Source organism: Protopterus annectens, chromosome 10.part0 (genome assembly GCF_019279795.1).
Source record: "Protopterus annectens isolate FY-2018-M chromosome 10.part0, PAN1.0, whole genome shotgun sequence".
NCBI classification, from domain to species: domain Eukaryota; kingdom Metazoa; phylum Chordata; order Ceratodontiformes; family Protopteridae; genus Protopterus; species Protopterus annectens.
The window spans coordinates 286,275,768-286,300,976 of NC_056744.1; the positions used below are offsets into that span (position 1 = coordinate 286,275,768).

At 35.9% G+C, this 25,209-nt stretch overlaps 1 protein-coding gene across 1 annotated transcript in view; it reads right to left on the reverse strand.

Moving 5' to 3' along the window:
* The window catches only part of TMEM104 (transmembrane protein 104), a 1,389,603-nt gene that overhangs the window by 722,589 nt on the left and 641,805 nt on the right, over positions 1-25,209 (reverse strand). Inside the window, exon 8 of the mRNA XM_044085161.1 lies at positions 24,598-24,706. Coding sequence (XP_043941096.1) covers positions 24,598-24,706 — 109 coding nt within the window. The remainder of the gene's footprint in view (positions 1-24,597; positions 24,707-25,209) is intronic.

A 25,209-nucleotide genomic window follows, 5' to 3' on the forward strand; every position in this document is an offset into this window, starting at 1 on the left:
GAGGGTGTGGTATGGAGTGTAACGGCAGAGGATATTTATGTAGGCTTGGGCATTTCAAAGGTTTATGAATTATGTTATGAGTATAGAGAAGTTGAGAGAATGAGAGGTAGTAGGGTAATTACATCCAGTTAAGGTGCTTCAGGATTACACTGTGATGACATTTTTATTGGTCAGAAATAAATTTGACTTATTTTGTTAAAACATTGTGTGTGTGTTTCGGGTGGCTTGTAAGTTAGAAAGAATGGATGAGGCATAGAGGTGAGTTGGAAGCAGATTGGGAAAATTAGTCCACAAGGCAGTGTTTTTCTCTGTACTGGGTGCCAAGTTTTTTGTGGGTCTTTTTTATAGCTTGCAAGTATTAAATTTCAAGTTGTTGACTATAATAACCTCTAGCAGTTTTATGCGAGTTTAAGGTGCGAGTAAAGTCTAAATTGTACTTGTAGCTAGATTTGTATGTGACTTAAAGTAATTAGGTCTTCCTGAGGTTTAGAAGAAGCTGAGAGTTGTTGAGCCAAGGCTCAATGGGTGTGAAGGATTCCTGAGTAACCTGCTGAAGTGTAGACACATCCCTGTAGGATGTTTACTAAAACAGGAATAAAGGGAGAATATTTAGACTTCCCCTTGGCTATTTGTAATCTAGTAGAGAAACAGCTTCAGAAACAGAGAGTGGAATTATTAAGCCCAAATGTGGATAGTGTACAGAGGGACTGAATCAAATGATTTATATAAGTTAAGAAAGACAGATGAGACAACATTGTCTTTCATTCCTTACTGGTTAATGAAACTCATAAAACATAGAAAGGCAGTATTGTACCATAATTAGGGCAGAAGCCATGTTTGGTTAGGGAGAGCAGTTTGTTGTCAATTTGCTATTGTTGTACCTGAGTTTGAGTACATTTTTCTAAAACCTTGGATAGTGGAAGTAGAATGTCAATTCATCTGAAGTTAAAGAAATAAGGGGCCTTCCCCCCTTGTGCAGAAGTATTATTTATTTGTTAAAAGGGGTAGCACACTGGTCTCACTGGACTGTTTCCAGGCTGGATCAAAGACATACTATACATGTGGTATAAAGACAAACATACTTTACCACTACAGTAAAACAAACAGCTTAACTACATTAAGTTGTTTTTAGTAAAGGATGAGAATAGGGTTTGAAAGATGAAGTTAGTGAGGAGGAGGAAGACAGCACTAATTTGGAACATATGGGAAGCAGTAGGCAGAGTGGTAGAACAGCATGGGTGAGAGGAAGAGTAGGGAGTAGGAGGATAAAGGTTAATAATGAATGTGAGTGTGATAGAAAGAAGCAGGGTGTAGAATAATCATGACAAAAAAGTATGAGTAAACATATAGGGTAAGCTCATTTGACAATAAAGAGATTTATGTGACAGAATCACATTATATTATTGCATTACCTTGGCAACATTTGCATTGTGCTAGTTTAATAAGGTGGTTTCTTAGCTACAGTCTGAAATATTAAAAGGACTGAATGGACTTAGTTTGGTCTGGGATAGCTCCCCAGATTCTAGGGGTATGAGGGCATGGTGTGAACTGGTTAGTTTTCTTTTTGAGATGAGGCTATCTGAGAGCAATCTTAGACCATAGGAAGGTGTTTGTCTTTTATACAGTTTACTCACAAAGAATGGGAAGGTTTGTAGATGTAGTAGTCTAAAGATAAGTGAGCCGATGAGGAAAGTAAGTTTGGGAGTGACCTGTAGATGCTGTTAGCTGCTTGAAGCACGTTGAGGGTTTTGTTAGAAGCAGTGGCAATTAATGCCAGGACATATTCCAGTTGGGGTAGAATATACTTGCTTATGGCAGATCGGGGTAGAATATACTTGCTTATGGCAGATCTTGCAGGTGTGAGATAAAAAGTGAGAGACTTTCTTAGACCAGAAAAGGAGTTTATTGATTTTTGAATTAGTCATTTAGATGCGCTGCTGAAAGTTGAAGGCTGTCTCTAACCAGAGACCAAGGTATTTAGAAGAATGGACAATTTCCACTGCTTGACCAATGCTGTGGTAAATAATGCAATTTGCTGGGACTCCGCCCAGCTTCTAATTCTCCTGTGTGCCTCTCCCATTTCTTTCTAACTTACAAGGCACTCAAAAGCACAAGCTCAAGTGTTGTTGTAACAAAAGTGACAAATTTGCTTCTAACCAATAAAAATCGTATTTGTGGAGTTTTTGAGTGGTTCTGAATGACACGGCTTTGGTCTTTGTAACAATGAGGAATCATTTATAGTTGTGAAGCCAGGAGCTAAAGTCAAACAGGTCCGGCAGCAACTGATTCTTGATATAGAGAGGAGCAGAGCAATGTCTATAGATGACCAAGTCATCTACTTCGAGAACAACTAGCATACTTGGGGAGGTGGGGATCAAGTGTTAGTCAGTTAAAGAGGGAAAAGAGAAATAGCTGGCAGTGAACCCTGGGGTTACTCCCTTTGTAATAGGGGCTGTGGGAGAAGAAGGGGAGGAGGACCTCATGTGCACTCGAACATGTCTCTTCAGAGAGGAAGTCTTCAAAAAAAGGGTAGCTTGTGGGCTAATTATGTTGTTTATTAGAGAGTGAAGGAGAAGGGAGTGGTCTACTTGTTTGAATGATTTTACTAGGTCAATAAACATGGTTCCTGCTATGAGGTCATTGCCCCTATTAGTAAGAATGCTGTAGAGGGCATTCATTGTGTTCCTGCCTGACTAGAAGCCATGATCGGATTTGTGAGACAATTCTGTATTGTTGTATGTGGTAAGCTGTTTGTCTATCAATTAATTTCTTGAGATTTTTCATAATATGGGCAGTAAGGATATGGATAGTATATACATTTTTTCCAGAGGAATGTTACATGGGATTCCTTGGTTGATCTATTAGAATATAGTTAGGGTAGGCTAATGCATTTGCTGCAATTAAAGGAATTTTGCTAGGATATTATCAGCAGCTAGAGTGGTGGGTTTAAGCTTCAGCAAATATTTTCTGATAGTAGATGTGGGAATTGATTTTAACGAAAAAAGAGACTAGGAAAAAGGTTAAGTGTCAGAAGATATGGACATAGTACGACTTTGTTTTAGTGTTTATAAGTGTTTATTTGTCAAGAAAGAGTTAGGGTTTTGTTCATTTCTTTCCTGAAGGTTAATGCACTAGTTCTTTCAATCTGCTCTGGTCTTATACTTGGTATGATTTTTTTTTTGCCATAGCAGTAATTCCCATGTTTTGTCCCTTTTCTGCATAATATCTTTGGTAGCTTGAGTTAGATAAGAAGCAGGGTTAGCTTTTACTTGCTTTTTTACTCTGACTGGAGCTTTTTCATTTAGGATACTTAGAAAAATAGTGTTGATTTCTAGGTTTGCTTCCTCTAGTGGTAATTACTCAAATTTTGACCAACTGAATTACTGTAAGGTAGACATGAAAGCTTCTTTATTAAATTTAGACAAATTGTGTATATAATTAAATTGATGTTGGTTACGTATTTTGGAGGGTTGCCTAAAGGCAAATATAGGGAGAAGATCACCAAGTATGTCCAAGAAAGTACCAGTGGAGATGATTTTGTTAGGTTTGGAGGCTGGCATCCAGCCTAGTATGGTTGACTAACTGTTGGGTTTACTGACTCTGGTTGGGGTATGGATAAGTTTTGTGAAGCCATATAGGTTGATGAGATATCTGCAGAAACAGAGGTTCATTCTATATTATGGTTACCAACTATGAGTGTTAAACAAGGGATGTTAATAGTATATAGGATGGTATGTAATCTGTTGTAAAAAATGCTGTCACCTGGGTGATATCAGTACCACACAAACGTTTGTGACTACTAAGTTTTAGGAAGAGCAGAAGTTCCACATTACTGATCTAAGGGATATTACATGAGTGCAGAGACCGCTTTAGCGTGTGTTTTTGTAGATAATGTCTACCATGAAAGTTTTTTTATTTTCTATCATTTCTATGCTTACTGTAACCAGGATAAAGGATTGCCTCATTTTATATTAACAGTTTAAGCCAGATTTCAGTAACAGTACATCCGGTGCATGGAGGGTTATTCACGCATTCAAATCCATAAGTATGTTACACACACTTCTAAGACTGATGTTCATTTTTTTAAGTCAATGTTCTTGGGGCCTACTAAGTGCTACTTTCCAGCAGAGACATTATTACTGTATTCAAGGTTTTTTTAAGTGGCCAAGAATTGGGACTGATTTCTCCAGAACGGTGAAAGGTAGAAGGATGCGCAGTGAAGGTTTACTTTTTGGCTCTGGGTCATATGTAACATTTAATAACTATTATGTATGTGGGTGTTGAAGATAACAGTATAAAAAACAAGGGATATAAGTGATATTATCTAGTTTGTAGGACGCAGACTAAAGGGTGACTGTTATATTCCACTGTGATAATGACAGGTTTGGTGGCGGAAGATTGTGGTGTTTAGGTGGATATGCAGGATGTGATGTGGAAAAGAAAGGACAGTGTGGCCACAAACATAAGATGGAAAAGCAGTGAGCATGAAAATTTCAAGCCAGGTTCAGCGTAAGGAGTGATTACAAGAAGGTGGGAAAGTCATACTTAGGGTGGAACCTGTGGGATTAGACAGATGATTCTGTTTCTATAGCTGTGTATAATGTTTGTCCCATATGATTCTATGCTTGTATTGTGTAAGAGTTGTACTCTGCCTGGAGCTTTTCTCCTCAGGCTTCCAATGAAAATGGGCTCACCTTGGCCCAGTGGACTATTCCGGTAAATAAATGTAAATAAATATATGTTCTGATTAATGAAGTGGGTATTTCCTAGAGATTGGTAGTGGGGAGTGGAGATGGAAAGTATAAAAAGAGAATATGGAGGATGGGTAAGATTTGGAATATGGCAGGAGACTGAAGTGAGCCTAAGCATACCCAGGGTGAGCAAAGTAGGGCTAGTCCCTGTAGTAAGGGCAGTTTAGAAAAAAATAAAAGATCTGGAGGTCTATGGACATCAGTTGTGTGTGCACACTTAATCAATGGACATAATAAACTTATGACTATATGATATCTTTATTACAACCATTGTTAACCTTGTCCCTTCTCTTCTACACTCATGCAGATCTTCTTCCCTGGGAGACTTCTAAACTGTTGATGGAAACCAAAACAACAGGCAAAAGTTCCACCTCTTGTTTAAGAAATCAAAGTATCAACAATGCAGATTGAATATTACTTGCTAACAAGTATGTTTTCTGATTGCTTGGTATACAGTTGGATTAAAGATGCTCTTCCCAATAACTGTATTCTATCAAACGTACACACACAATTTATTGTGTAACACCTTAAAAGCAATGCTCCAATCGGATTCTTGCCATGTTGTCTTGAACTAAAGCATCTCCAGTAAAATGCAATCTCCATTTTAAACACAAACATGTGCCCTTATTTCTGCATTTTTAAAAACTCTCAAGAGAAATAAACTTTATGCAGTACTAAATCAAGCTACTCAGAAGTAGGTTTTCTACTTATGACTTGTCATGATGCAACATGTTATCAATTGAAGTCCCCAAGAACCAAAATCAGTAAGAAACCACAAAAATAGCACAAGGAATTGCTGCTTAAGAAAGACACGTAGGGTCAACAATGTAAAACTGCGCACTTTCGTTCCTTTATTAAACAAAACGGAACTTCAGATAACTTCACCATAAAACATAGTGCTTTAAATAACACAATTCAACCAATCATTATCTCTTGTCAATTAAGTAAATTGATCAAAATCCTTAATCTATTAATTTAAAGAAACAGTTAAAAACTTGAATGCATGTACAGCTGTGCAAATTTAAAAGATAGTAAATACTACCTGCAAGTATAATCCTGTAAAAATTACAAAAAATAAATAAAATACATTTCACACTAAGGAACCAGCTAATGTTAAATCGTTGTTGTTACAAAAATGTAAAAAAGTAGAAAAAATACATAGCTAGAAAAACCTGTTAGAAAATGATGGTATAAGCTCTCATGTTTTGTCAGCTTTCAACACCAATACACTACTGACAGAAATTCTATTACGGATGCCTGGAAACTGTGGTATTTAACAAAATCTGTCAATGTGTTTCTCTAAATTCCAGATATGAATACCAGTTGCCTCCCCTGTTAACTGCCACTTTTTCAATAACACAAAAACAAATTTATTAAAATTCTGACAAGAGACAGTGTGCCTGTCTATAGTATTGGTATTGTCCTTCTTTCTAACAGTGTATGCATATTGGTAAATTCTTTTTTTTTTTTTTTTTAGTTGATTTTACGTCTTCCCTATATAAAAGGCAGGGCAAGACAAGCAATTCACTAAATATACAACACCCTTGGTGTTACAGTCAAACATCCCTGGAAAATGGGAACGCGTTGTTGTAATTCCCTGGTGTGATGTTAGTAGTTTCATAAATGAATATCCATTCCTTGCAGGCTCCACATTTTTTAATTTTCCCTAGTTTAAAGTAACCTTGTTTTCTCATTTTTTCAAATAAATTTTTCAAGTTTTTTTTTATTTTCTATAGATTATTTTTGGAATGGAACCTAATGTGTCCATCATCCCAAAAGCCTCAAAAATGCCATCCCAATTTTTCTCAATGATGTTTCTAGTGGCAAAAGCACTGTGATCAAAAGTCAGGGTGCAAGCCAGACTAATGTCAAGATCATGTTTCATAGGTCTAAACTGAAAATCAAGGTGCCTTAGTAAAGGGGGACAGTGTGTATATTTGTCCATTAAACTTATAGACCTTTGTTCATTTAACAAGTTGGTGGGATAATTCCTTTGCCTAAACATTCCCTTCAAAGTGTCTAGTTCATTGAGAAATCAGACATCATCCATAGTAAGTCTTGAAAGTCTGATCATCTGCCCCTTTACTAGGTTCCTTTTCTGCCACATGGGGTGGTTACTGTCGTAATGCAGAAAACTATTTGAGTAAGTTGGTTTCTTGTAAATAGATTATTTGAACCATGTGCCTCACAAATTTTATATAAATTCATATCTATGCAGTTGTCACTGCCATTTTCAGAACTGTGTATCAAGGATAGAAAAGTAATATTACTGTTGATGTACTCTATTAAATCTGGAATTTTTTGTTCATCATCATCCCATAAAATGAACATGTCATCCAGGTATCTACAGTACTTATGGAAAGAATTGATGTAATTTGTATTACATATAAATCTCATCTCCCATAGCCAAAGCAGCATGTTGGCAAATACAGGGGCTGCAAAGTCCACCATAGCCACCCCTTTGTCCTTTTTAAAATATTCTCTGTCGAAAAAGACAAAATTATTTCTTAGCACCATATCCATGAGGGTAGACAACACATACATAGAGTCCTGCTTCAATTTGGAACCCAATACCATGACTTCCTTAAAAATACTTCATATCTTCCTTGTGGGGAAAACTTAAAAATAAGTCCTTCACATCTATGCTAAGAAATGTAATGTTCTCTCTAAACTCACAGCCAGCTAATTTTTCAAAAGGTGCCAGGAATCTTTAAGAACATGTCCCTTATCATCAGAAATAGCTTTCAATAGTGAATCTATAAGTTTTGCTAGTGGCTCTGTTTTAGAGCCCTTTGCAGCCACAACTGGTCTCATGGAGGGGGGGGGGGTGGTGGTGGTAGATTTGTGGACTTTTGGAATTTCAAACAAAGATAAAGTCAGAGGATTTTTTTACCCTTAGAAAATGTATTTCTTCTGGATCAAAGTGATATTCTAAAAAAAAAAAAAAATGTTTGTTTAATAAAAGGACCAGTCTACAGTTAGCAATGTTTGCTTTGTTTAAAGATGTTTATAGTCCATAATCACCACCCCTACCTCCTTGTTGGGCATCAATATCTTAATTCCTTTGTTATTAGACAGCTCTGACAACACCATTTGCTCGTCTTTACTTAAACTGAATTCTTGTAATTTGGAGACTCGGTTGTATACCTCCCTAAGAACAAATTCACATAACCTTTCAAAAAGAGCTACTGGGGGTAAAAATGGGGGGGGGGGGTTGAAGGTGCTTGATCTATGCAACTTGGTGACTTCATTTGAGACAGGTTTATTATTAAAATTAATCTTAAATTAATCTTTCGATCAAAAAGATTAACATCAACAATTTTTTCAACTACATTTGGTCTACTTTTTGGAATAAAGTTAAACCTCTTTGAAAATAATGTACCATGTAATTCACTTAACTGTATAATCGCTGTAATTATAAATCTTGATTCTTGAAATTCAAAAATAACAGAGTCCTCTGCATTATCATTTAAAGCTGATAATATGACTTCTTCCTCACCCTCTCTCTCGATCTGCCATTTGACTGGTAGTGGAAATTCATTGATTGGATTTCTGCAGCTGGCCCAAAATGTTTTGCTCGAGTTGTCATCTTGTTCTGTAACCCTGACGATCTTCTCGGTAAAGGGGATAGTTCATCCCAAAAACTTTGAACTTCCTGGTCAAAGAAAGTGTTTTTTGGATTGTGCCACAGCGTATCCAATGGAGAAATGAGTTCAGGTGTATCCACCACTGTAACTCTGCTTTTGGTAGCTTGCTTTGGTAGTGGATAAACACATTCAGGTTATAATCCTGTTAATCTCTAAGAAGTTTTTTCCTTTTCTCTTTTTAAAGGTGTTAATGCACTGTTCATCCCTGTTAAGCAGTCCTTTGTAATGATTTTTCACGAGGAAAAACAGTGCATCACCCATAATAGAACTCTGCAGTGATGCTATCTCCTCCTTTAAACTCGCCATTGTTCATTGATTATCCCTAATTAGTAACCGCATGTAGTCTAATCCTGTGTGGTAAAATAGTTCTTGATGTAGAAATTACAGTTGTGTACCTACCATAAATGTAGATGGTTGAGTGTATTCACTGTTGCAATCATTACACTTGGGTTATCCTGCTGGCAGGCTACACGCAGTCGGCCTGAATTCCAAAGCCTTGGTCCGGCGCCGGTTGCTGTCGCCTCTTCCCTGACGTCAGTGCGCCAGGGGTATAAAAGATGCAGCCGACGCCATTTTCTTCAGTTTTTCTTGCCCCAGATGTCAGATGCCCCCAAAAGGGTAGGCTAAAAAACATTGCTAATAAAAGCATGCACTAAAATAACAATACCTTCATCTACAAGCAAATACACCACATAGATTGTATAGGATAGAGAAGTACAGATAAGTCCCAGCAAAGAAAGGGGGATGGTGGGTGGGTAACCTGGACTGCAACAGTGAATACACTCGAACATCTACATTTATGGTAGGTACACAACTGTACTATGTTCATCGTGTTTCACTGTGCAGTCATTACACTTGGGTTGAATCCCAAAGCTGAGGTTGGGTGGCTGGGTCTAAATAGAATTAGGAGTAGCTATAAGGCCCTGCAAGACTGCAGTGGCAAAGTCTGCTCTGGATTTAGAGTAAAGAGGCAAGTGGTAGTGCTTAGTAAAAGTGTGCACTGAAGTCCAAGTTGCAGCCTCCAAAATATCCTTGGTTGGTACTCCTCTGAGGAAGGCTGCTGAGGTGGCTGCTGCCCTGGTAGAATGTGGTCTAATGCCCTTAGGCACTGATTTACCATGTTGTGAATAGCAGAAATGAATGCAGTGTCCTATCCATTTTGAAATAGTCTGCTTTGAGATAGCCTTTCCTTGTGATCCTGCAGCATATGCCACTAAAAGTTGCTCAGTCTTTCTAAAAGCTTTAGTTTTGTCCAAGTAGAAGCATAGCTGTCTGTGTATGTCCAAAGAATGCAGAAGTCTCTCCCCTTTATTCTGCGGGTTTGGGTAAAAAGAAGGCAAATGAATGGTTTGGTTAAGAGCCACACTGGACACTACCTTAGGCATAAATGTTGGGTTTGTCCTTAGAGAAACCCTGTCCAGATGGAAGATAATAAAAGGTTCCACAGCCATTAATGCCTGTAACTCTGAGACTCTTCTTGCTGAAGTTATTGCTAGGAGCAGAGCTGTTTTCCATGATAAGAATTTTATGTCAGCTGTATTGCCTGGCTCAAAAGGAGGCATTGTGAGTTTTTCCAAGACAAAATTGAGGTCCCATGCAGGTACTGGTGCTCTCCTTGGAGGTCTTATGTTTTTGGTCCCCCTGAGGAACTGCCTAAGCAATGGATATGAAAAAATAGGTGGGTCTGTGTTGTAATGAGCTGAAATGGCAGAGGCATGGATCTTAATTGATGAGAAGGATAGGCCTTTGTCCAGCATCTCAGTTAGATATTGTAAAATCTGAGGAATATTTGGAACAAGTGTGTCAATTCCTTGTGCCTGGTTCCAAGCACAGAATCTCTTCCATTTTTCTGCATAAGATTTTCTGGTGCTGGGCCTCCTGGCCTCCAAAATGACATCCATAACCACTTTAGAGAGAGGTGTATTCTGAATAGTTACAGTATCCTCCATGCAGCTAGATTTAGAGTTCCGAGTTGGCTGTGCAGGATCTGATTGTTTTGTTGGGTCAGTAAATGAGGAATTTGAGGCAATGTCCAGGCTGGGCCTTGGGACAAGCTCCTTAGGATTGGGTACCAGTGTTGGCGTGGCCAATCCGGGGCAATCAGTATCATTTGCGACTTCTCTTGTCTGACCTTTAGGAATACCTTGGGGAGGAGAGGCAGTGGAAGAAAGGCATATACTGTAAGGTTGTTCCAGCTGAATGACAGGGCATCCACTTTCCATGCTTGTTTGTGATAAGTCCTTGTGCAGAATCTCTGAAGTTGGCAGTTGTGAGGGGAGGCAAAAAGATCCATGTCTGGGCGTCCCCATTTCCTTGTTATCATGCTGAAGATTTGTGGATCTAGTTTCCACTCGTGAGGATCCATGAGGTTTCGGCTTAGTTCATCTGCCAGAGCATTTGTTCTTCCTGGCAGGAATTGTGCTTGCAGGTGCACTTGGTGAGTCAATGCTGTGTTCCACAAAATCATGGCTTGTCTGCAGAGGGGGTAGGAATGTGTGCTCCCCTGCTTGTTTATGTACCACATGACTGTGGTGTTGTCCGTCTTTATCAGCAGCTGTCCTGGATTAAGTAGGTTCTTGAAGGCTGCAGGGCATTTTGTACAGCTAGCATCTCTTTCTGATTGATGTGTAGATGCCTTTGGCTTGGGGGCCATGTGCCCTGAATACATTTTCCTGCCATATGGGCCCCCCAGGCATAATCTGATGCATCTGTTGTTAGTGTTTGCCTGGCTGTGGGTAAAGTGAATGGCTGTCCCTTGTTGTGGTGACAGGCCTGGCAACACCATCGAAACTCCTGTTGTAGGCAAGGAATGAGGGAAATTAATGATTCCAGGCTGTGGCAATGTTGAGTCCAAACACTTTTTAGACACCATTGTAGTTTCCTCATATGCAGTCTTGCATATGGAATTAGCAGAATGCAGGAGGCCATGTAGCCCAGAGCTTGCAGAATTTTTCTTACAGATAACTGGGTCTTTGTTGCCATGTTTTTGAAGTAAGAAGTCAGATGCCTTTGTTTGTGAGATAAGCCATCTGGGCAGTTGTATTTAAGCTTGCACCCAGAAATATTATCTCTTGAGAGGGTACTAGTTTTGATTTATTTTCGTTTACTGTGTACCCTAGGCAAATTAGTAATCTTTTTACAAACGCCAGATGCTTTAGTAGAATGTCTTTGGCCTCTGCTTGAATAAGGCAGTCGTCCAAGTAGGGATATATTTGAATTCCTTTTTGTCTGCAAAATGCAATTACTGGTGCCAGGCATTATGTGAAGACCTTGGGCGCAGTAGATAAGCCAAAGGGCAGTGCAGAGAATTGGTAGTGCTTTGAGCCAGCTATGAATCTGAGGTATCTTCTGCAAGATTGTCTGATTGGGACATACAGGTATGCCTCTTTGAGGTCCAAAGTTACAAGCCAAGCTTTTTTGCCCAGCATGGGCAGAAGCTGCTGCAGTGTCAACATTTTGAATTTTGGAACGTCCAGAAAAGTATTTAGACTAGACAGGTCCAGAATCGGTCTCCATGCTTTGTCCTTTCTTGGTACTAAGAAAAGTCTTGAGTAAACTCCTTGTCCCTGCTCTTGTTGTGGCTGAATAACCCTCATGTCCATGAGGGATGAAACTTGGTTTGTGCCTCTGCCCATTGATAGTGTGGCAGGTCTGGCATACCTTTTGCCTTTGGAAGGGTGTGAAAGTGGAACCTGTAGCCCTGAGAGACTATAGTTAAGACCCATTTGTCCTGGGTAATCATGTGCCAGTTTTGTGAAAAAAGTGCTAGCTTTCCCCTAAGGGTGCTGCCAAAAGATAAATGCTTGGCATTGGCAGAGGGAAGTCATTGGGACTGTTTCCTATATGGCTGTGATTTGTCTTCTCCGCTTTTGGACGTAGAAGTACCCCACTGCTTGGGCCTGTATGAGCTCTGGGGCTGTTGTCTGCCTCTAGGGCATCTGTATCTGCCTCTTTGTGGTCTGTCTGACACGGGAAAGGACCAGTTCTTAGAAGGCCAGTTCCTGCTAAATCTGGGTGGCTGCACCTGTAAGAAATCCTTCACTGTCTGCATAGATTTAGCTTTATCCTCCATTTTCTTCAACACCTCTTCTGCCTTAACACCACACAAAGTATCATGCTATAATGGAGCATCCAATAATTTTGCTTTAACATGATCAGGCAGAGTCTGTTCTTTTAGCCAAGCATGCCTTCTAATGACCGAGCCTGTTACAGCAGCCCTGCAAGAGGCCGCCAGCGAATCATAACCACATTGCAAAGTATGTTTTCCTACTTGTTCAGCTGCATGCAATAAATCCTGCAATTCCTTGTTATCAGCACATTCAGAATTTGTCAACATTTTCTGTTTTAACAGAGACATTAAATATTGCTGATATTTAAGCATATGAAACTGACAATTTAAAGCCCTTACAGCCAAGGTAGCAGAAGTGTAAACTTTTTCCCCCATCTGTCCAGTGCCCTAGAATCTCTGTCTGAGGGGACAGGGTTTTTTGCAGTAGCAGCTTTGACCCCTTTGGGAACCTGTGAAATAGTTTCTTGGTCAGCAGCAGGGTTTTTATATAGAAATTTATGAGAATCTGGAACCCTGTAGTATCTGTCTGGCTTAACAGGTGCAGGAGGTAAAGAGTCGGGAGACAGGCTGGACTCTGAAAAGACATCATCTACAATGTCTAGAACAGGAGGAATAGTAAGAGGTCTGTGCTGAGGAAGTAAAAGAAAGTCTCTGAGCCTTTTCTTAGAATCTGAATAATCTTGGCTCTCCCAGTGAAAATGCTCCCTCATGGTATGCAAGGTTTCCCCAAATGAATAATCCTTAGGAGGAGAAGCTGAAGGAATACATTCTTCAGCATCAGAATCCTCATAGGGAGGAACAGGGTATCCCTGTTCTGAAGAGGAGTCAGAGGAAATGGAAACCTGATCAGGGGAATCATATTCAGTGTCTTGCCTAGGCCTCTTATCAGGAGTGGGATGGGAGCCCCTGATCAAAGTAATTAGGTCTTCGGCCATTTTGAGCATCTGTTTCTTAGGCATGGATGTCTGTCCTGGAGAATGCTGTACTTGTTTTCTTGTCTTTAAAACTGTTTTAGTCTTTGTGTTTGATGCTGAAGTTGGCTTGATATAAAGCTGTGTAGGTCTGAAAACACCCTCAGAAGCCGATGCCTGCTCAGCAGCTCTGGACCCATCTGAGGGATTTGTTTCCGAAGGCCCAATACCTTGAGTATCCAGAGGCCTAGCTGTCTCCACATGGGAGTCGGAGACGGCCTGTGGCTCTGAGGTAGCGGGTGTCAGGGGCTGCAAAAGCGCTTCACTGAGAACCAGCGAACTGGCGACTGGCCTAGAAGAGGCTTCATCGTCGGTTTTGGACCTCGGATGCCTGTCCTTTTCTTTTTCCTTGCACTTTTTATGAACTCCGGTCATCAGCTGTTCCGACGGCATTATGTAGTTAAACTTTCGGCCAAAGTAATGAAAAGCAAAATCGTACCAACGCTTAATAGTGCGTTGGTTAAATCTAGCACAAAACCGACAACTAGCAACGTCGTGGTCAGGGCCTAGGTAAGGAATACAGTAAGAGTGAAAATCCTTATGAGGTATTTGCTTCCCATAAGAAATACAATTGTTAACTTTTTCTGACATCGGTCTGGAGCAAGAAAAAAGTTTCTCCAATGGGGTACTTAGCTTTATTGAAGACTTCGGATCTGAAATTCAATTTTGAAAATCTCAGGAGTCAGCTGACCGGCATTTGCAAACTGCTTTTGCTTCGGGCACCGCGCGGCAAGAAAGACTGAAGAAAATGGCGTTGGCTGCATCTTTTATACCCCTGGCGCACTGACGTCAGGGAAGAGGCGACAGCAACTGATGCCGGACCAAGGCTTTGGAATTCAGGCCGACTGCGGGTAGCCTTCCAGTAGGATAACCCAAGTGTAATGACTGCAACAGTGAAACACAATGAACATATGACCGGTTTTGGATGCTATTTGGAAATTTGCACATCCTACAGGCCTTAGGAACATGTTGCAGTTTTATACAATCATCAAAAAAGGTGTTATCTAACTGCAACCCATGGCACAATTTTTTCAACCTTAGAGTCTCCCTTTTAAATTAGTGGTTAACTCCCTCATTAGCACTAATGAACACTTCTGAGTTATTGTCAATTAACCTGACCTCTTTGTTGAGCCAAGTTAAAAAGTCACCGCTGTTGGTAGCAAAATAATCAAGTTGGTCCAAATGCACAGATCACAGTTACAGGGTGCTGTCCAGTTGTGGTGGCCCTTCCTGTTAACACCTCTAATTGAGTGGGAACATGCCTGTTAACGTTGTCAGAATAAGTGTTTACCGTGTTGGACTGCCTACTAGTTTGGCTCTGTTCTTATGAACAACTCAATCGATTTTAGTGTTTAAAGTCAGGTTTTCATCAGAGGTACCAGTAAGAAATTTCCTGGTTCCATCTAACTGTCATGGATTCAACCCATCCTGTAACATAACTGACAGCAGCAATCCCAAAACCACCAGGAACCAAAAGCAATAAGTAACCACAAAAATAGCACAAGGAATCACTGCTGAAGAAATACACGCAAGGTCAACAATGTAAAACTGAGCGCTTTTGTTCCTTTATTAAACAAAACAAACTTCATCAGATAACTTCACCATAAAACTTAGTAATTTAAATAACACAACTCGTTCAATTATATATTGTTAATTAAGCAAATTGATCAAAATCCTTACTCTATTACTTTAAAGAAACAGTTAAAAGACTTCACTAAATCCATAGCTGTGCAATTTTAAAAGACAGTAAATACTAAGTATAAAAACATTCAAAAATTACACAAAAATAAATAAAATACATTTTACACTGAGGAAATAGCTAATGTTAAATCATTGTTGTTGTAAAAACATGTAAAAAAGAAAAAAAAAATACATAGCTAAACTACTAACATCACAATAGGGAATTACAGTGAAGAGCTCCCCATTTCAGGGATATTTGACCTGCAACACCAAGGGTGTTGTATAAATAGCGAATTGCTTGTCATACCCTGCCTTTTATATAGGCAAATCGGGAAATCAACTCAAAAAAATAATTTATCAACATGTGTACGTTATTAGAAAGAAAGACAACACTAATGGTCTATATTGGCACACAATCTTTTGTCAGAATTTTTGCTTTTTGTGTTAAAAGTGGCAGTTAGGGAGGCAACTGGTCTTCATATTTGGAATTTAGAGACGTACACTGGTAGATTTTGTTAAATGCCACACAGTTTCCAGGCATCAATGATAACATTTCTATCTGTAATGTTTTAGAGCTGAAAGCTAACAAAACATGACAGCTCATACCATCATTTTCTCATATGTTTTTCTAGCTATGCATTTTTTTCTACTTTTTTTTTTTTTTTACATTTTTTGTAACACAGATTTAACATTAGTTGGTTCCTTAGTGTGAAACATATTTTATTTATTTCTGTAATTTCTGGAGGTTGCATTTACTGTCTTTTAAAACTGCACAGCTATGGGTTAATTCAAGTCTTTTAACTGTTTTTTTAAAGGACAACAATGGGATTCTATTATTAAATGCTCAACTTCTCTGTCCTTTTTCTCCCTATTTACTGTCCCTGCTATGAATAAACAACAATGCAGCATGTAAAATATTTTAAATCGACTGCTTCTCTCCACTGGAACATTACTTTACTGTACTGTGGTGGTTTCACTTTCAAAAAACTTTTGTCCCGTCCTTGTAAAGCTTGCTGCAGTCTCCAATTCACTGATGTCATCAGCACCAATGAATACAGGTAGTTTTCTGGCCAATTCTTTCCCCAAACTGACATCACCACGACCTTCCTAAAAACCCACCCATGCTGTGATGTCACAGCTCCCTGGTCCATCCCTTACCCATACAGAAAATAAAGGCTAGAACAGGGAAACAGTACATGAGTCAAGTATCCTGCTGTGGGTTGTCAATCACAGCAGGAAGAGCTCAAATAACCTTTAGCACTTTGACAGCTAGTGAAGTTAGGTGTGAAGGGGGATGATTGATGAGTCAAAGTAAGAGAATTCAGGCTTCAAAAAACACTGCAGTTTAGCCATTCTAAAAAGAAGCAGCAGTAAAAAGCACTTTGAAAGTCTGTTCTGTGGCATTTGCAGTGTGTGTGTGTTTTAAGTAGTCATTGAATGGCATGACATGTTACTTAAAACTAATTGACTTAAAGACAGCAGTGTATGCAGGAGCTTTAGGAAGAAATAGGCATACATGACATAATCCATTACAGACAAGCACTGCATTTTGGGCAGACTAGATAATCCAATTATTTCAAGATGCTAAACCCCATGTGGTCAGACTCAGAAATCATGTATAAAAATATTAAAAAAAACTGTACATAGTCCCAGAGTGGTGTTAAAATGTAGTTAACATCAAACCATGATGAAATAAACATGTTTTTTGAGTCTGTAGGTGTGGTTCTCCTTTAAAGTAATAGATTAAGGATTTTGATCAATGTACTTAATTGACAAGAGATAATAACTGGTTGAATTGTGTTATTTAAAGGACTGTTTTTATGCTGAATTTTGTTGTGTAATAAAGAAACAAAAGTGGTCAGTTTTACATTGTTGACCCTACGTGTCTTTCTTCAGCAGTGATTCCTTATGCTAAAAGAAAGTGCACAAAGAACCACAAGTAAACCTATTCCATCTGCACCTCCAAGATTAATAGTAATAACATTTTTATCATTTATTGATAAAGATCTGATACCAAAAACTGTGTGGAGAAAAACACCTTTGAAATACGAACAACATTCAATAAGATTTGATAATGATTATACATCGAAAACAAATGACCTTAAAAAAGGATGCTGGCCTGTTCTGAAATCTCTTAGACTAAATGGCTTTAAATCTCAAATCATCTTTCCAGAAAATAAAAGTACAACTATCAAATGGAGTAAGAATCTTTAATACCTTAGAAGAAGCTTCTGCTTTTGTTAAAAATAATCTCATTCCAAAGGTTGAAGACATGGCTTAGTCTTCCTCTACACTGAAAATAATATCAGACAAAAATACTTGGATTGACATGAAGAAAAAGAAACAAAAACAGATCCTGTGTCAACCATTGACATGAAGAAAAAGAAACAAAAACAGATCCTATGTCAACCAGTACCAGCAAAACCACAAAAATTACAATCAAGCAATGACTGTTACTCTGTGTGACGTCCCCACACTGGGTAGTAATCAAGGAGCCTAAATCGTCACCACTTACACTGGAGAGGGATGTGCACCTGGAATACAAATGGATACACTCAGTATTTCCAGATGCAGACATCTCTGCATCAAGCACAATTTGCCTTAAGAGCACACAGGGAACACACTTAGCCCAGGGTCTCCCTCCAGATCCCAAATAACAGTCCCCACTGTTACAGCTGTAGGGTTAGGTCCTAGGCTGAGTGTCTAGGTCAGGTCCTCCAGCAACTTCTCTGTAAGCCCATCAGTGCTTCATGTCCCTGCTCCATGTAGCTGACACACACACACACACTGAGATTTGATTTCACACACACACACACACACACACACACACACACACACACACACACACACACACACACACTTCTGCCCAGAATATAAGGTAGTTATCACTGCCACCAGACACCACAGTCAGCTACTCTAAGGCCCTTAACTAAGGGTATCCAATTATACTGTGTAATATTAATACTAATACAAATGTAAATATAAGCACTCTCAAAGGTTAAATATTTTCTACAAGGACCAGCCACAATAAAAGTTTTAAATACATTTAATAATGAATAATAAAAGAGCATGCAAATACTGAATATATATTCACAGTAAACCACAGAGTTCAAATCACAGGAAATATTGAAAAGAACACAGAAGGACAGACTCAGACAAATAAAGAAAAACAATAGCTAAACTAAGCTTTACTATATTCCAGAATGAAATACTTGAGCAGTCTTTACAATGTTTTATATTTGATAATTAAATCTAGGAAATTCTCTCTCTTTAATATAGAAGACAGTGTATAGCAAATAAAATAGTCAAAAAGTTATTTTGTACTCAAATATTCATTGTTGGACTTAAGTTCTTGAGAAATTATATTCCCACTTTGGGTAACAGTCTTATTGATATTTCTTTTTAGTTAAGTTTTATATATATATATATATATATATATATATATATATATATATATATATATATGTGTGTATGTATGTGTGTGTGTATATATATATATATATGTGTGTGTATATATATATATATATATATATATATATATATATATATATACACACACACACACACACACACACATTTTTTCTAAATGTAAAATTATATAGTCTTTCTTATAGAGTTTAGATTTACAGGTAATATACTTTAAGGCTCTTAGTTCATTTATTCTTTTTTTCCCTTTGGGGAGTATGTGTGGTGAATTTTCTTACTTTCACATATAATATTAAACATGTTAAGTGATGTTTTTCCTCTTCTTTATGTTTTTACTCTTCAATTTCAGGGAGAACTGATTGGATTTTTGTAGTGTTGCTAAGTTACTTTTTGTGGAGTGCAGGTTTTGTGAGGGGAATTTTGTGTACTGGGTGCGCTTATCTGTCCTTATAGAATATTACTATTTTGATGCAAGGAAGTAGAAACTTTTGTACTGCTGACTCTTTTGTTTACTCACATTTTCTTAGCTTATCTTCAGCTACATTTGCCTCATGGCATACCGCATGAGTTCTCACATTAAATGGATGTATTTTAGTTTCCTCACTAACCGCAACAGTATTCTTTCACATTAAGCTCTTCACAGGAATTCAGTCGTGTTTCCATTGCACTACTTCCTTTTATGAAACATGGTGACTTTCTGCTGATTCAAACACACTTGCTCCCTGGATAATATTTTACAGTTCTAGTCATCTTTAAAGTACAATTAACAGAAACATTTTTGTTTTGTTTAAGTAAACACTGATGACTATTATCTGAGTTCCATTGTTTAAACTTATAAAAAACATTGTTAGTTAACTGTCACATTATCTCATATTTTACTGTCCTTTTAAGCAGGTGGGAGTTAAACACACACACACACACACACACCCACACACACACACATATATATATTTAATTGATATTTAATCACAATTGAGTTACTGTCGTGCTCATTTATCTTATTACTTATTATCTTATTATTTTTAGACACTTATATATAATAATGATTAACTACAGCTTTGCCTAACAACCTAATTTCTTACTTTATTTTCTTTGCAAATATAAGAATGATGAGACAGAGAGAAGATAATAGGAGAGGATAAGTGAGAGAAAGGAGGGTGAAAACAAAAAATGTCTCCATTATCATTACAGATTAGAACATCTTAGGTTTCATTCATTTTAGCAACTATTCAGATGTACAATATGTCTTGTTATACATTTTTTATAAATATTAAAATATCTCCATCAGTTGATTTGTTTACTGCTGAGTTCAACAAAGCAGGGTTTTATTTTTATCTTTTTAAGACCATAATTTGGATATGTAGTGATAGATAATCTGATTGATTCTTTATATATTGGGTTGAAATTTAGATAATTCTATGTTTATAATTAACATTTATCACTTTCAACATAGTTATTAATTTTCTCTTATTTATGTTCCTATATGACCTAAACCACTCAATATTTTGCTTCACAGTTAAGTTACAAATTAAGTTTACAACATTCTATTTTATACTGCTTACTTCTTTCAAGGATAATAAAAATATAAAAATCTAATTTAGTTTATAGATGGATTTCTCTTTGCTATCCTTAAATGTTATTTTAAACTATCAAATATCAAATGTAATGTAATATCTGTTTGCAAATAAAGCTCAAATGATTTTTCTCCAAGAAACAATGAAACATGTGGGAAAAACATCTGAAATACATGTAATTATATAATTCTAGCACAATCCTCTTTTAAATCTAAGAGAAGAAAGGTTGTGATTCTTTAGAAAAATATATAGATTTTCCATTAACTATTCATAAATATGAAGACCATGATAGTCTCTTATTTTTAGTTGTAAGATTTAATAATAGGCTATGTACTTTAGTAAATCTTTATAAGTTCCTGGGTATGGGACACAGTTTATCTAGGTAACTAGACTTCATTCTTGATAATTATATAGGCAATCTAATTACAAGTGAATATTTTAAATGTATAATGGAAAATTCATATACTAGTAATAAAATGAAGCTAAGACTGTCAAGCCACTGCAAAGCTCTCAAAATGGAAAGCCTCTCAATCTAAAAGATACATTTACTATGAAAGACTCTTGTTCACTGTTTTATTTTTCATCAGGTTTATGGCACTCAGACAAGGAGTAATAAAATACTAGTTACTCAAGATTTAATTTCTAAGATATCTAGTTTTACAATTTTCTTTGTCCTATTTCTAATTATGATGTCCTTATGTTAAAGCTTCAAACTAATTAGTTATCTTCTTTAACTAGAATTCCTGCTTATATAACTACACTTAAAGAGTTTAAACCTTGGTTGATTTGTGAACTCATTTTTTGTAAACTAATAACACTCCTGACATTAATATAGTTATGATCTGGGATTCATTGTAAGCTTACAGTTTTGGTAAAATTCTAAATTGGTATAACAATAAAATTAAGGAATGGGGCTGAAAATTACAAAACATTCAATCCCAACTTCTTCTACACAAGTCTAAATTTACTAAAGATAATAAATCCATTATAAAAGAAAATGAATCATTAAATAAATATCTAGATATTTTATCTCATAAATCAAACCTAGCTCTAAAAAGATTAAAATGACTTCCTATTCATTATCTCCCAAACATATGCATAATTTATCAACAAGAGTCAAACTACAATAAAAAAATTAATATTTTAAAAGTTAGGCACAGGGGAAAAAGAAAAAAAATTACAAACAGTGGTGATATTCTTGATGCTTTCAAATTTCATTACATTTTGCAAAACTGAGATGATAAAAAACTCAATATTACATCTTAATGCCCTTAATATTAAGAAAATATCATCAAAATTAAAAGATGACTTACATAAACAAATCTATTATATAGAAATCACTGACAAAATTTAAAAAAAGTCAAAACCTAATAAAGCTCCAGGTACAGATGGTACAAAATACAAATTTATAAACTTCCCCTCCCGTTATCATCTTGTTTTTTCATAACACATTAATTGAGGTTCAGTCTCAAAACATCATTCCTCCCTCTTGAAAATACTCATTAACTGTTTCTATTTTAAGAGAAAATAGAAATTACCAACTATGCTCTTCTTATAGACATCCCTCTCTTTTGAATAAGGACTATAAAATATTCATGTCTTTCATTACTGATAGGTTAAAAGAATCTATAGCCCAAGTAATTAACTGGTCAAATGGGCTATATTTAGCAAAGACAAATTTATTACAGTATTAAAATATATTCACTTTTATAGAATTTTTTAGTATCAGAAATAAAGAAGCACTATTAGTTTTTTACATTCAAAAGGCTTTTGATTCTTTGAATTTGAATTTTTTTATTTAAAATTCTAGATATATTTGATTTCCTTGCAAACTTTATTAATCTCTAAGAGACTACTAAATCTTTATTAAAATAGCATTGCTTATGTTACGATTGGTCCTTTCATCTCAGAACATAATCCATTAACTAGATGTACTAAACAGGGTAGTCCTCTTGCTCCAATTCTGTTTGCTTCAGCCATAGAAATCTTTGCTATTTTAATACAAATTCAAATATTCTTGGCATAGATGTATTTAAACAATACTCTTCTAAAATGTTATTATATGCAGGTGATGTTTTATTAACTCTTCCTAACTCAAGATAATCCATTTCTGGTCTCCATTTTCATCAAACTAAATCTAAACATATAATATTAAATATAAAGAAAAAAAATCAATTAAAAAAGAATCATATTTTGATGGTCAAGTTAACGCATTTGAATATCTAGGTATTATTACTTTATTGAAATATATTGATGAAATAATAACGGTTAATTATGATAATATCATAAATAATTATTTTACTTCTAAACAGAATAACATTATCATTTGCTTTGAAGATAGACTCCAGTTAATAAAAATGATTCTTCTGCCTAAAATATTATATATAATATAAGCCCCAACTCTTCTGCCTAGTAAACATCATATTAATGAAATTATTAAACAATTATTAACATATATTTCGTTCTCTATTAAACCTATAACAGAATTACATCATTATATTAGATCATGGGAGCTTGGAGAAGTCAATTTTCTAGACATTGATACTTATAATAAAGCAGTAATTTTTAAAATTACATTAAATTGGGTTGATTTTAATTACACTTCTAATCAGAAAAATTTACATTTAACTATTCTTAAAAATAGTAAAGACATCTTACATGCTAAATTTGATTAGTCGAGATAACTTCTGTTGGCATTGTCTTTGTAACTGTATTCAGTACAAGGTTTTCTCTCCCTCAAATTTCAAACATTTAGATATTACTCTTCCGACTTTTTAAGAATTTAATTCTTTCTGATATAAATATTAAATTTTGGTTTGATTCAATAATTCCTTTTAGTATCACATGAAACTTATTTAATAAATCACACAGCAATATATTCATCAAATGGGAGAATATAAATTGTTAGAAACATGGTTTTAAAGATTTAAAAGTCAAAGATTCTTATGGCTCATTATGGAAGTTAATTTAGATCTTCAAGATTGGCTGTGAATACAAAAAAAAAATACAGTCTCAGGAATTTTGTTGCTCTCTCCCTCTCACTCACATTTTAGAGAAAATTCTACATTAATTTATTTCCATGAAATTATATATAATAAATCAAAAATTTATAATTTAATTTCAAAACTTTACAAAATTTTTATAATGTACAAAAAAATTAATTATAAAGTTTGGAAACTTATTACAACTAATATCTTCTATTTCACTTCTGAGAACAAATCTCAAACATCAGTTTCTATCAAATATACTTCTTGATCTCATCACTGGCACATATTTAAATGGAATGTTTTACATAGAGCCTTTTTAACTCCAAATAAAATAGCTAAATTCAATGGAGATTATAATAAATTGTTGGACATGTTTACAAGATTGCAAAGCAGACTGGATTCATATTTGTGTGACTGTCCTCCTTTAAACATGTTTGGGTGTAATATAAATGATTTCTTGAAAGTTTTATTTTCAGATATTTTTTCTCTATCAAAGTTTTTAGTATTATTTAATATTTGTGATAGTTGTGTTTTAAATAATGTTAATCTTTTTTTATTATGAACCATCCTTGCAGTAGCAAGATAACTCATTACTGGGAAATGGAAAGCAACCAATTCACCATCTTTTTAAGATTTTCTGTCTTTTTTGAAAGAAATGGTCTTGAGAGAATCTAAATTAAAAGAGCTTACCATTCATCCCAAACTATTTTCCAGTAATCCTTTCCAATAATCCTTGGAAGAAAGTCTTATCTCTTATTGACTTTTATCAGCAGAATCTTGCTTTTGTCATTTAAAGAAATAAAAGAGTGAAGAGGAAAAAAAAAACTTGTTGTTGGCGCTTTAATAATTGTATTTATATTTTTCAGGTCTTTGTATACATCGTATACAGTTCAACTTATTTCTTATTTGTCTTGACATTATTTTACTATTACCATATTATTGTAGTAATTGAAAATGTATTATCTGTTTTTATTGGAAAGAAACAATAACATTCCCTTAAGTAAAAAAAAATCCTAAATTATAGACATAATTTGCTTACAGACATAATTATTTAAAAGCAACCTTTCAGCAGCTGAACAGGTCAACAGCTGAAAATGAAATAAATCTTTATTCAGAGTACAGAGGGCAATATTTGTAGAAATGTACACAATTTGTTAACTGTCATCTTGGGTAGAGGCTAAGAAGAAGAAGTTGTAAGCAAAAAATAAATAAATAAAATGTAAGTTTCAGATTACATTCCTGTCCTTAGCATTCCAAGTGAATAACCTGAATACAAGGTACAAGGGTAGTACATTCTCCTGTTTTCTTTTAACCCTGTCAGCTTTAAGGGATCATAAAAGAACACCATCAAGCACTTACGAGTACACTTTAGTACAAAAGGTACAAAACGGGTACACAGAAGCACATTTCATCTCTTTCTTAAACCCACATCTTTCAGCAATCAAAAAGCAATAGCTTTAAAAGTAAAATTGGTGAATGTAAAAAAACTCACCAAAAATATCCTATAGGCATCTATCCTTTTCAGAGAACCCCAACATGGATCAGTGTCGTTGTGCTTTTCACTGCTTCCTCCACTACATGAATTATTACCACTGCTAAAGCTGTAACGTTAGACAACAATAACAGAGAAAAGTTATTAATTTCAAAGAGAAATTAATTTATTGGTAAAATACACAAATCACTCTTAGGCACTGTTCCAACACTTGTGTAATAAGAGATAACTTATTTAGTAATGAACAACAATCAAACAAAAAGAAAAACTAGTTACAGAAACTATACATGAAAATGTAATAATTCAGAATACAGCTACTAATCAGAACAAGCAATCTTGCAGACAAGTCAGACATATAGAATCATGGAAATGTAAACATGCGTAAAATGGTAATTCACTTCAAAGGATAAAAATTACTACAGCAACAAACAAGAAAAGTACAGTTGTGTAAGGAACTGACCATAACAGTACTTTTGATTAGGATCACTGTTGCTGCAGTCATAACTACTGGGACTTCTGCAGCAAAAGGTACAAGAGCTGCCCGACTTTTAGAGGTTTGTACACTTACCACTACTGGTTGGAAGATGTCTGCTGCTCACAGATATCAGTACA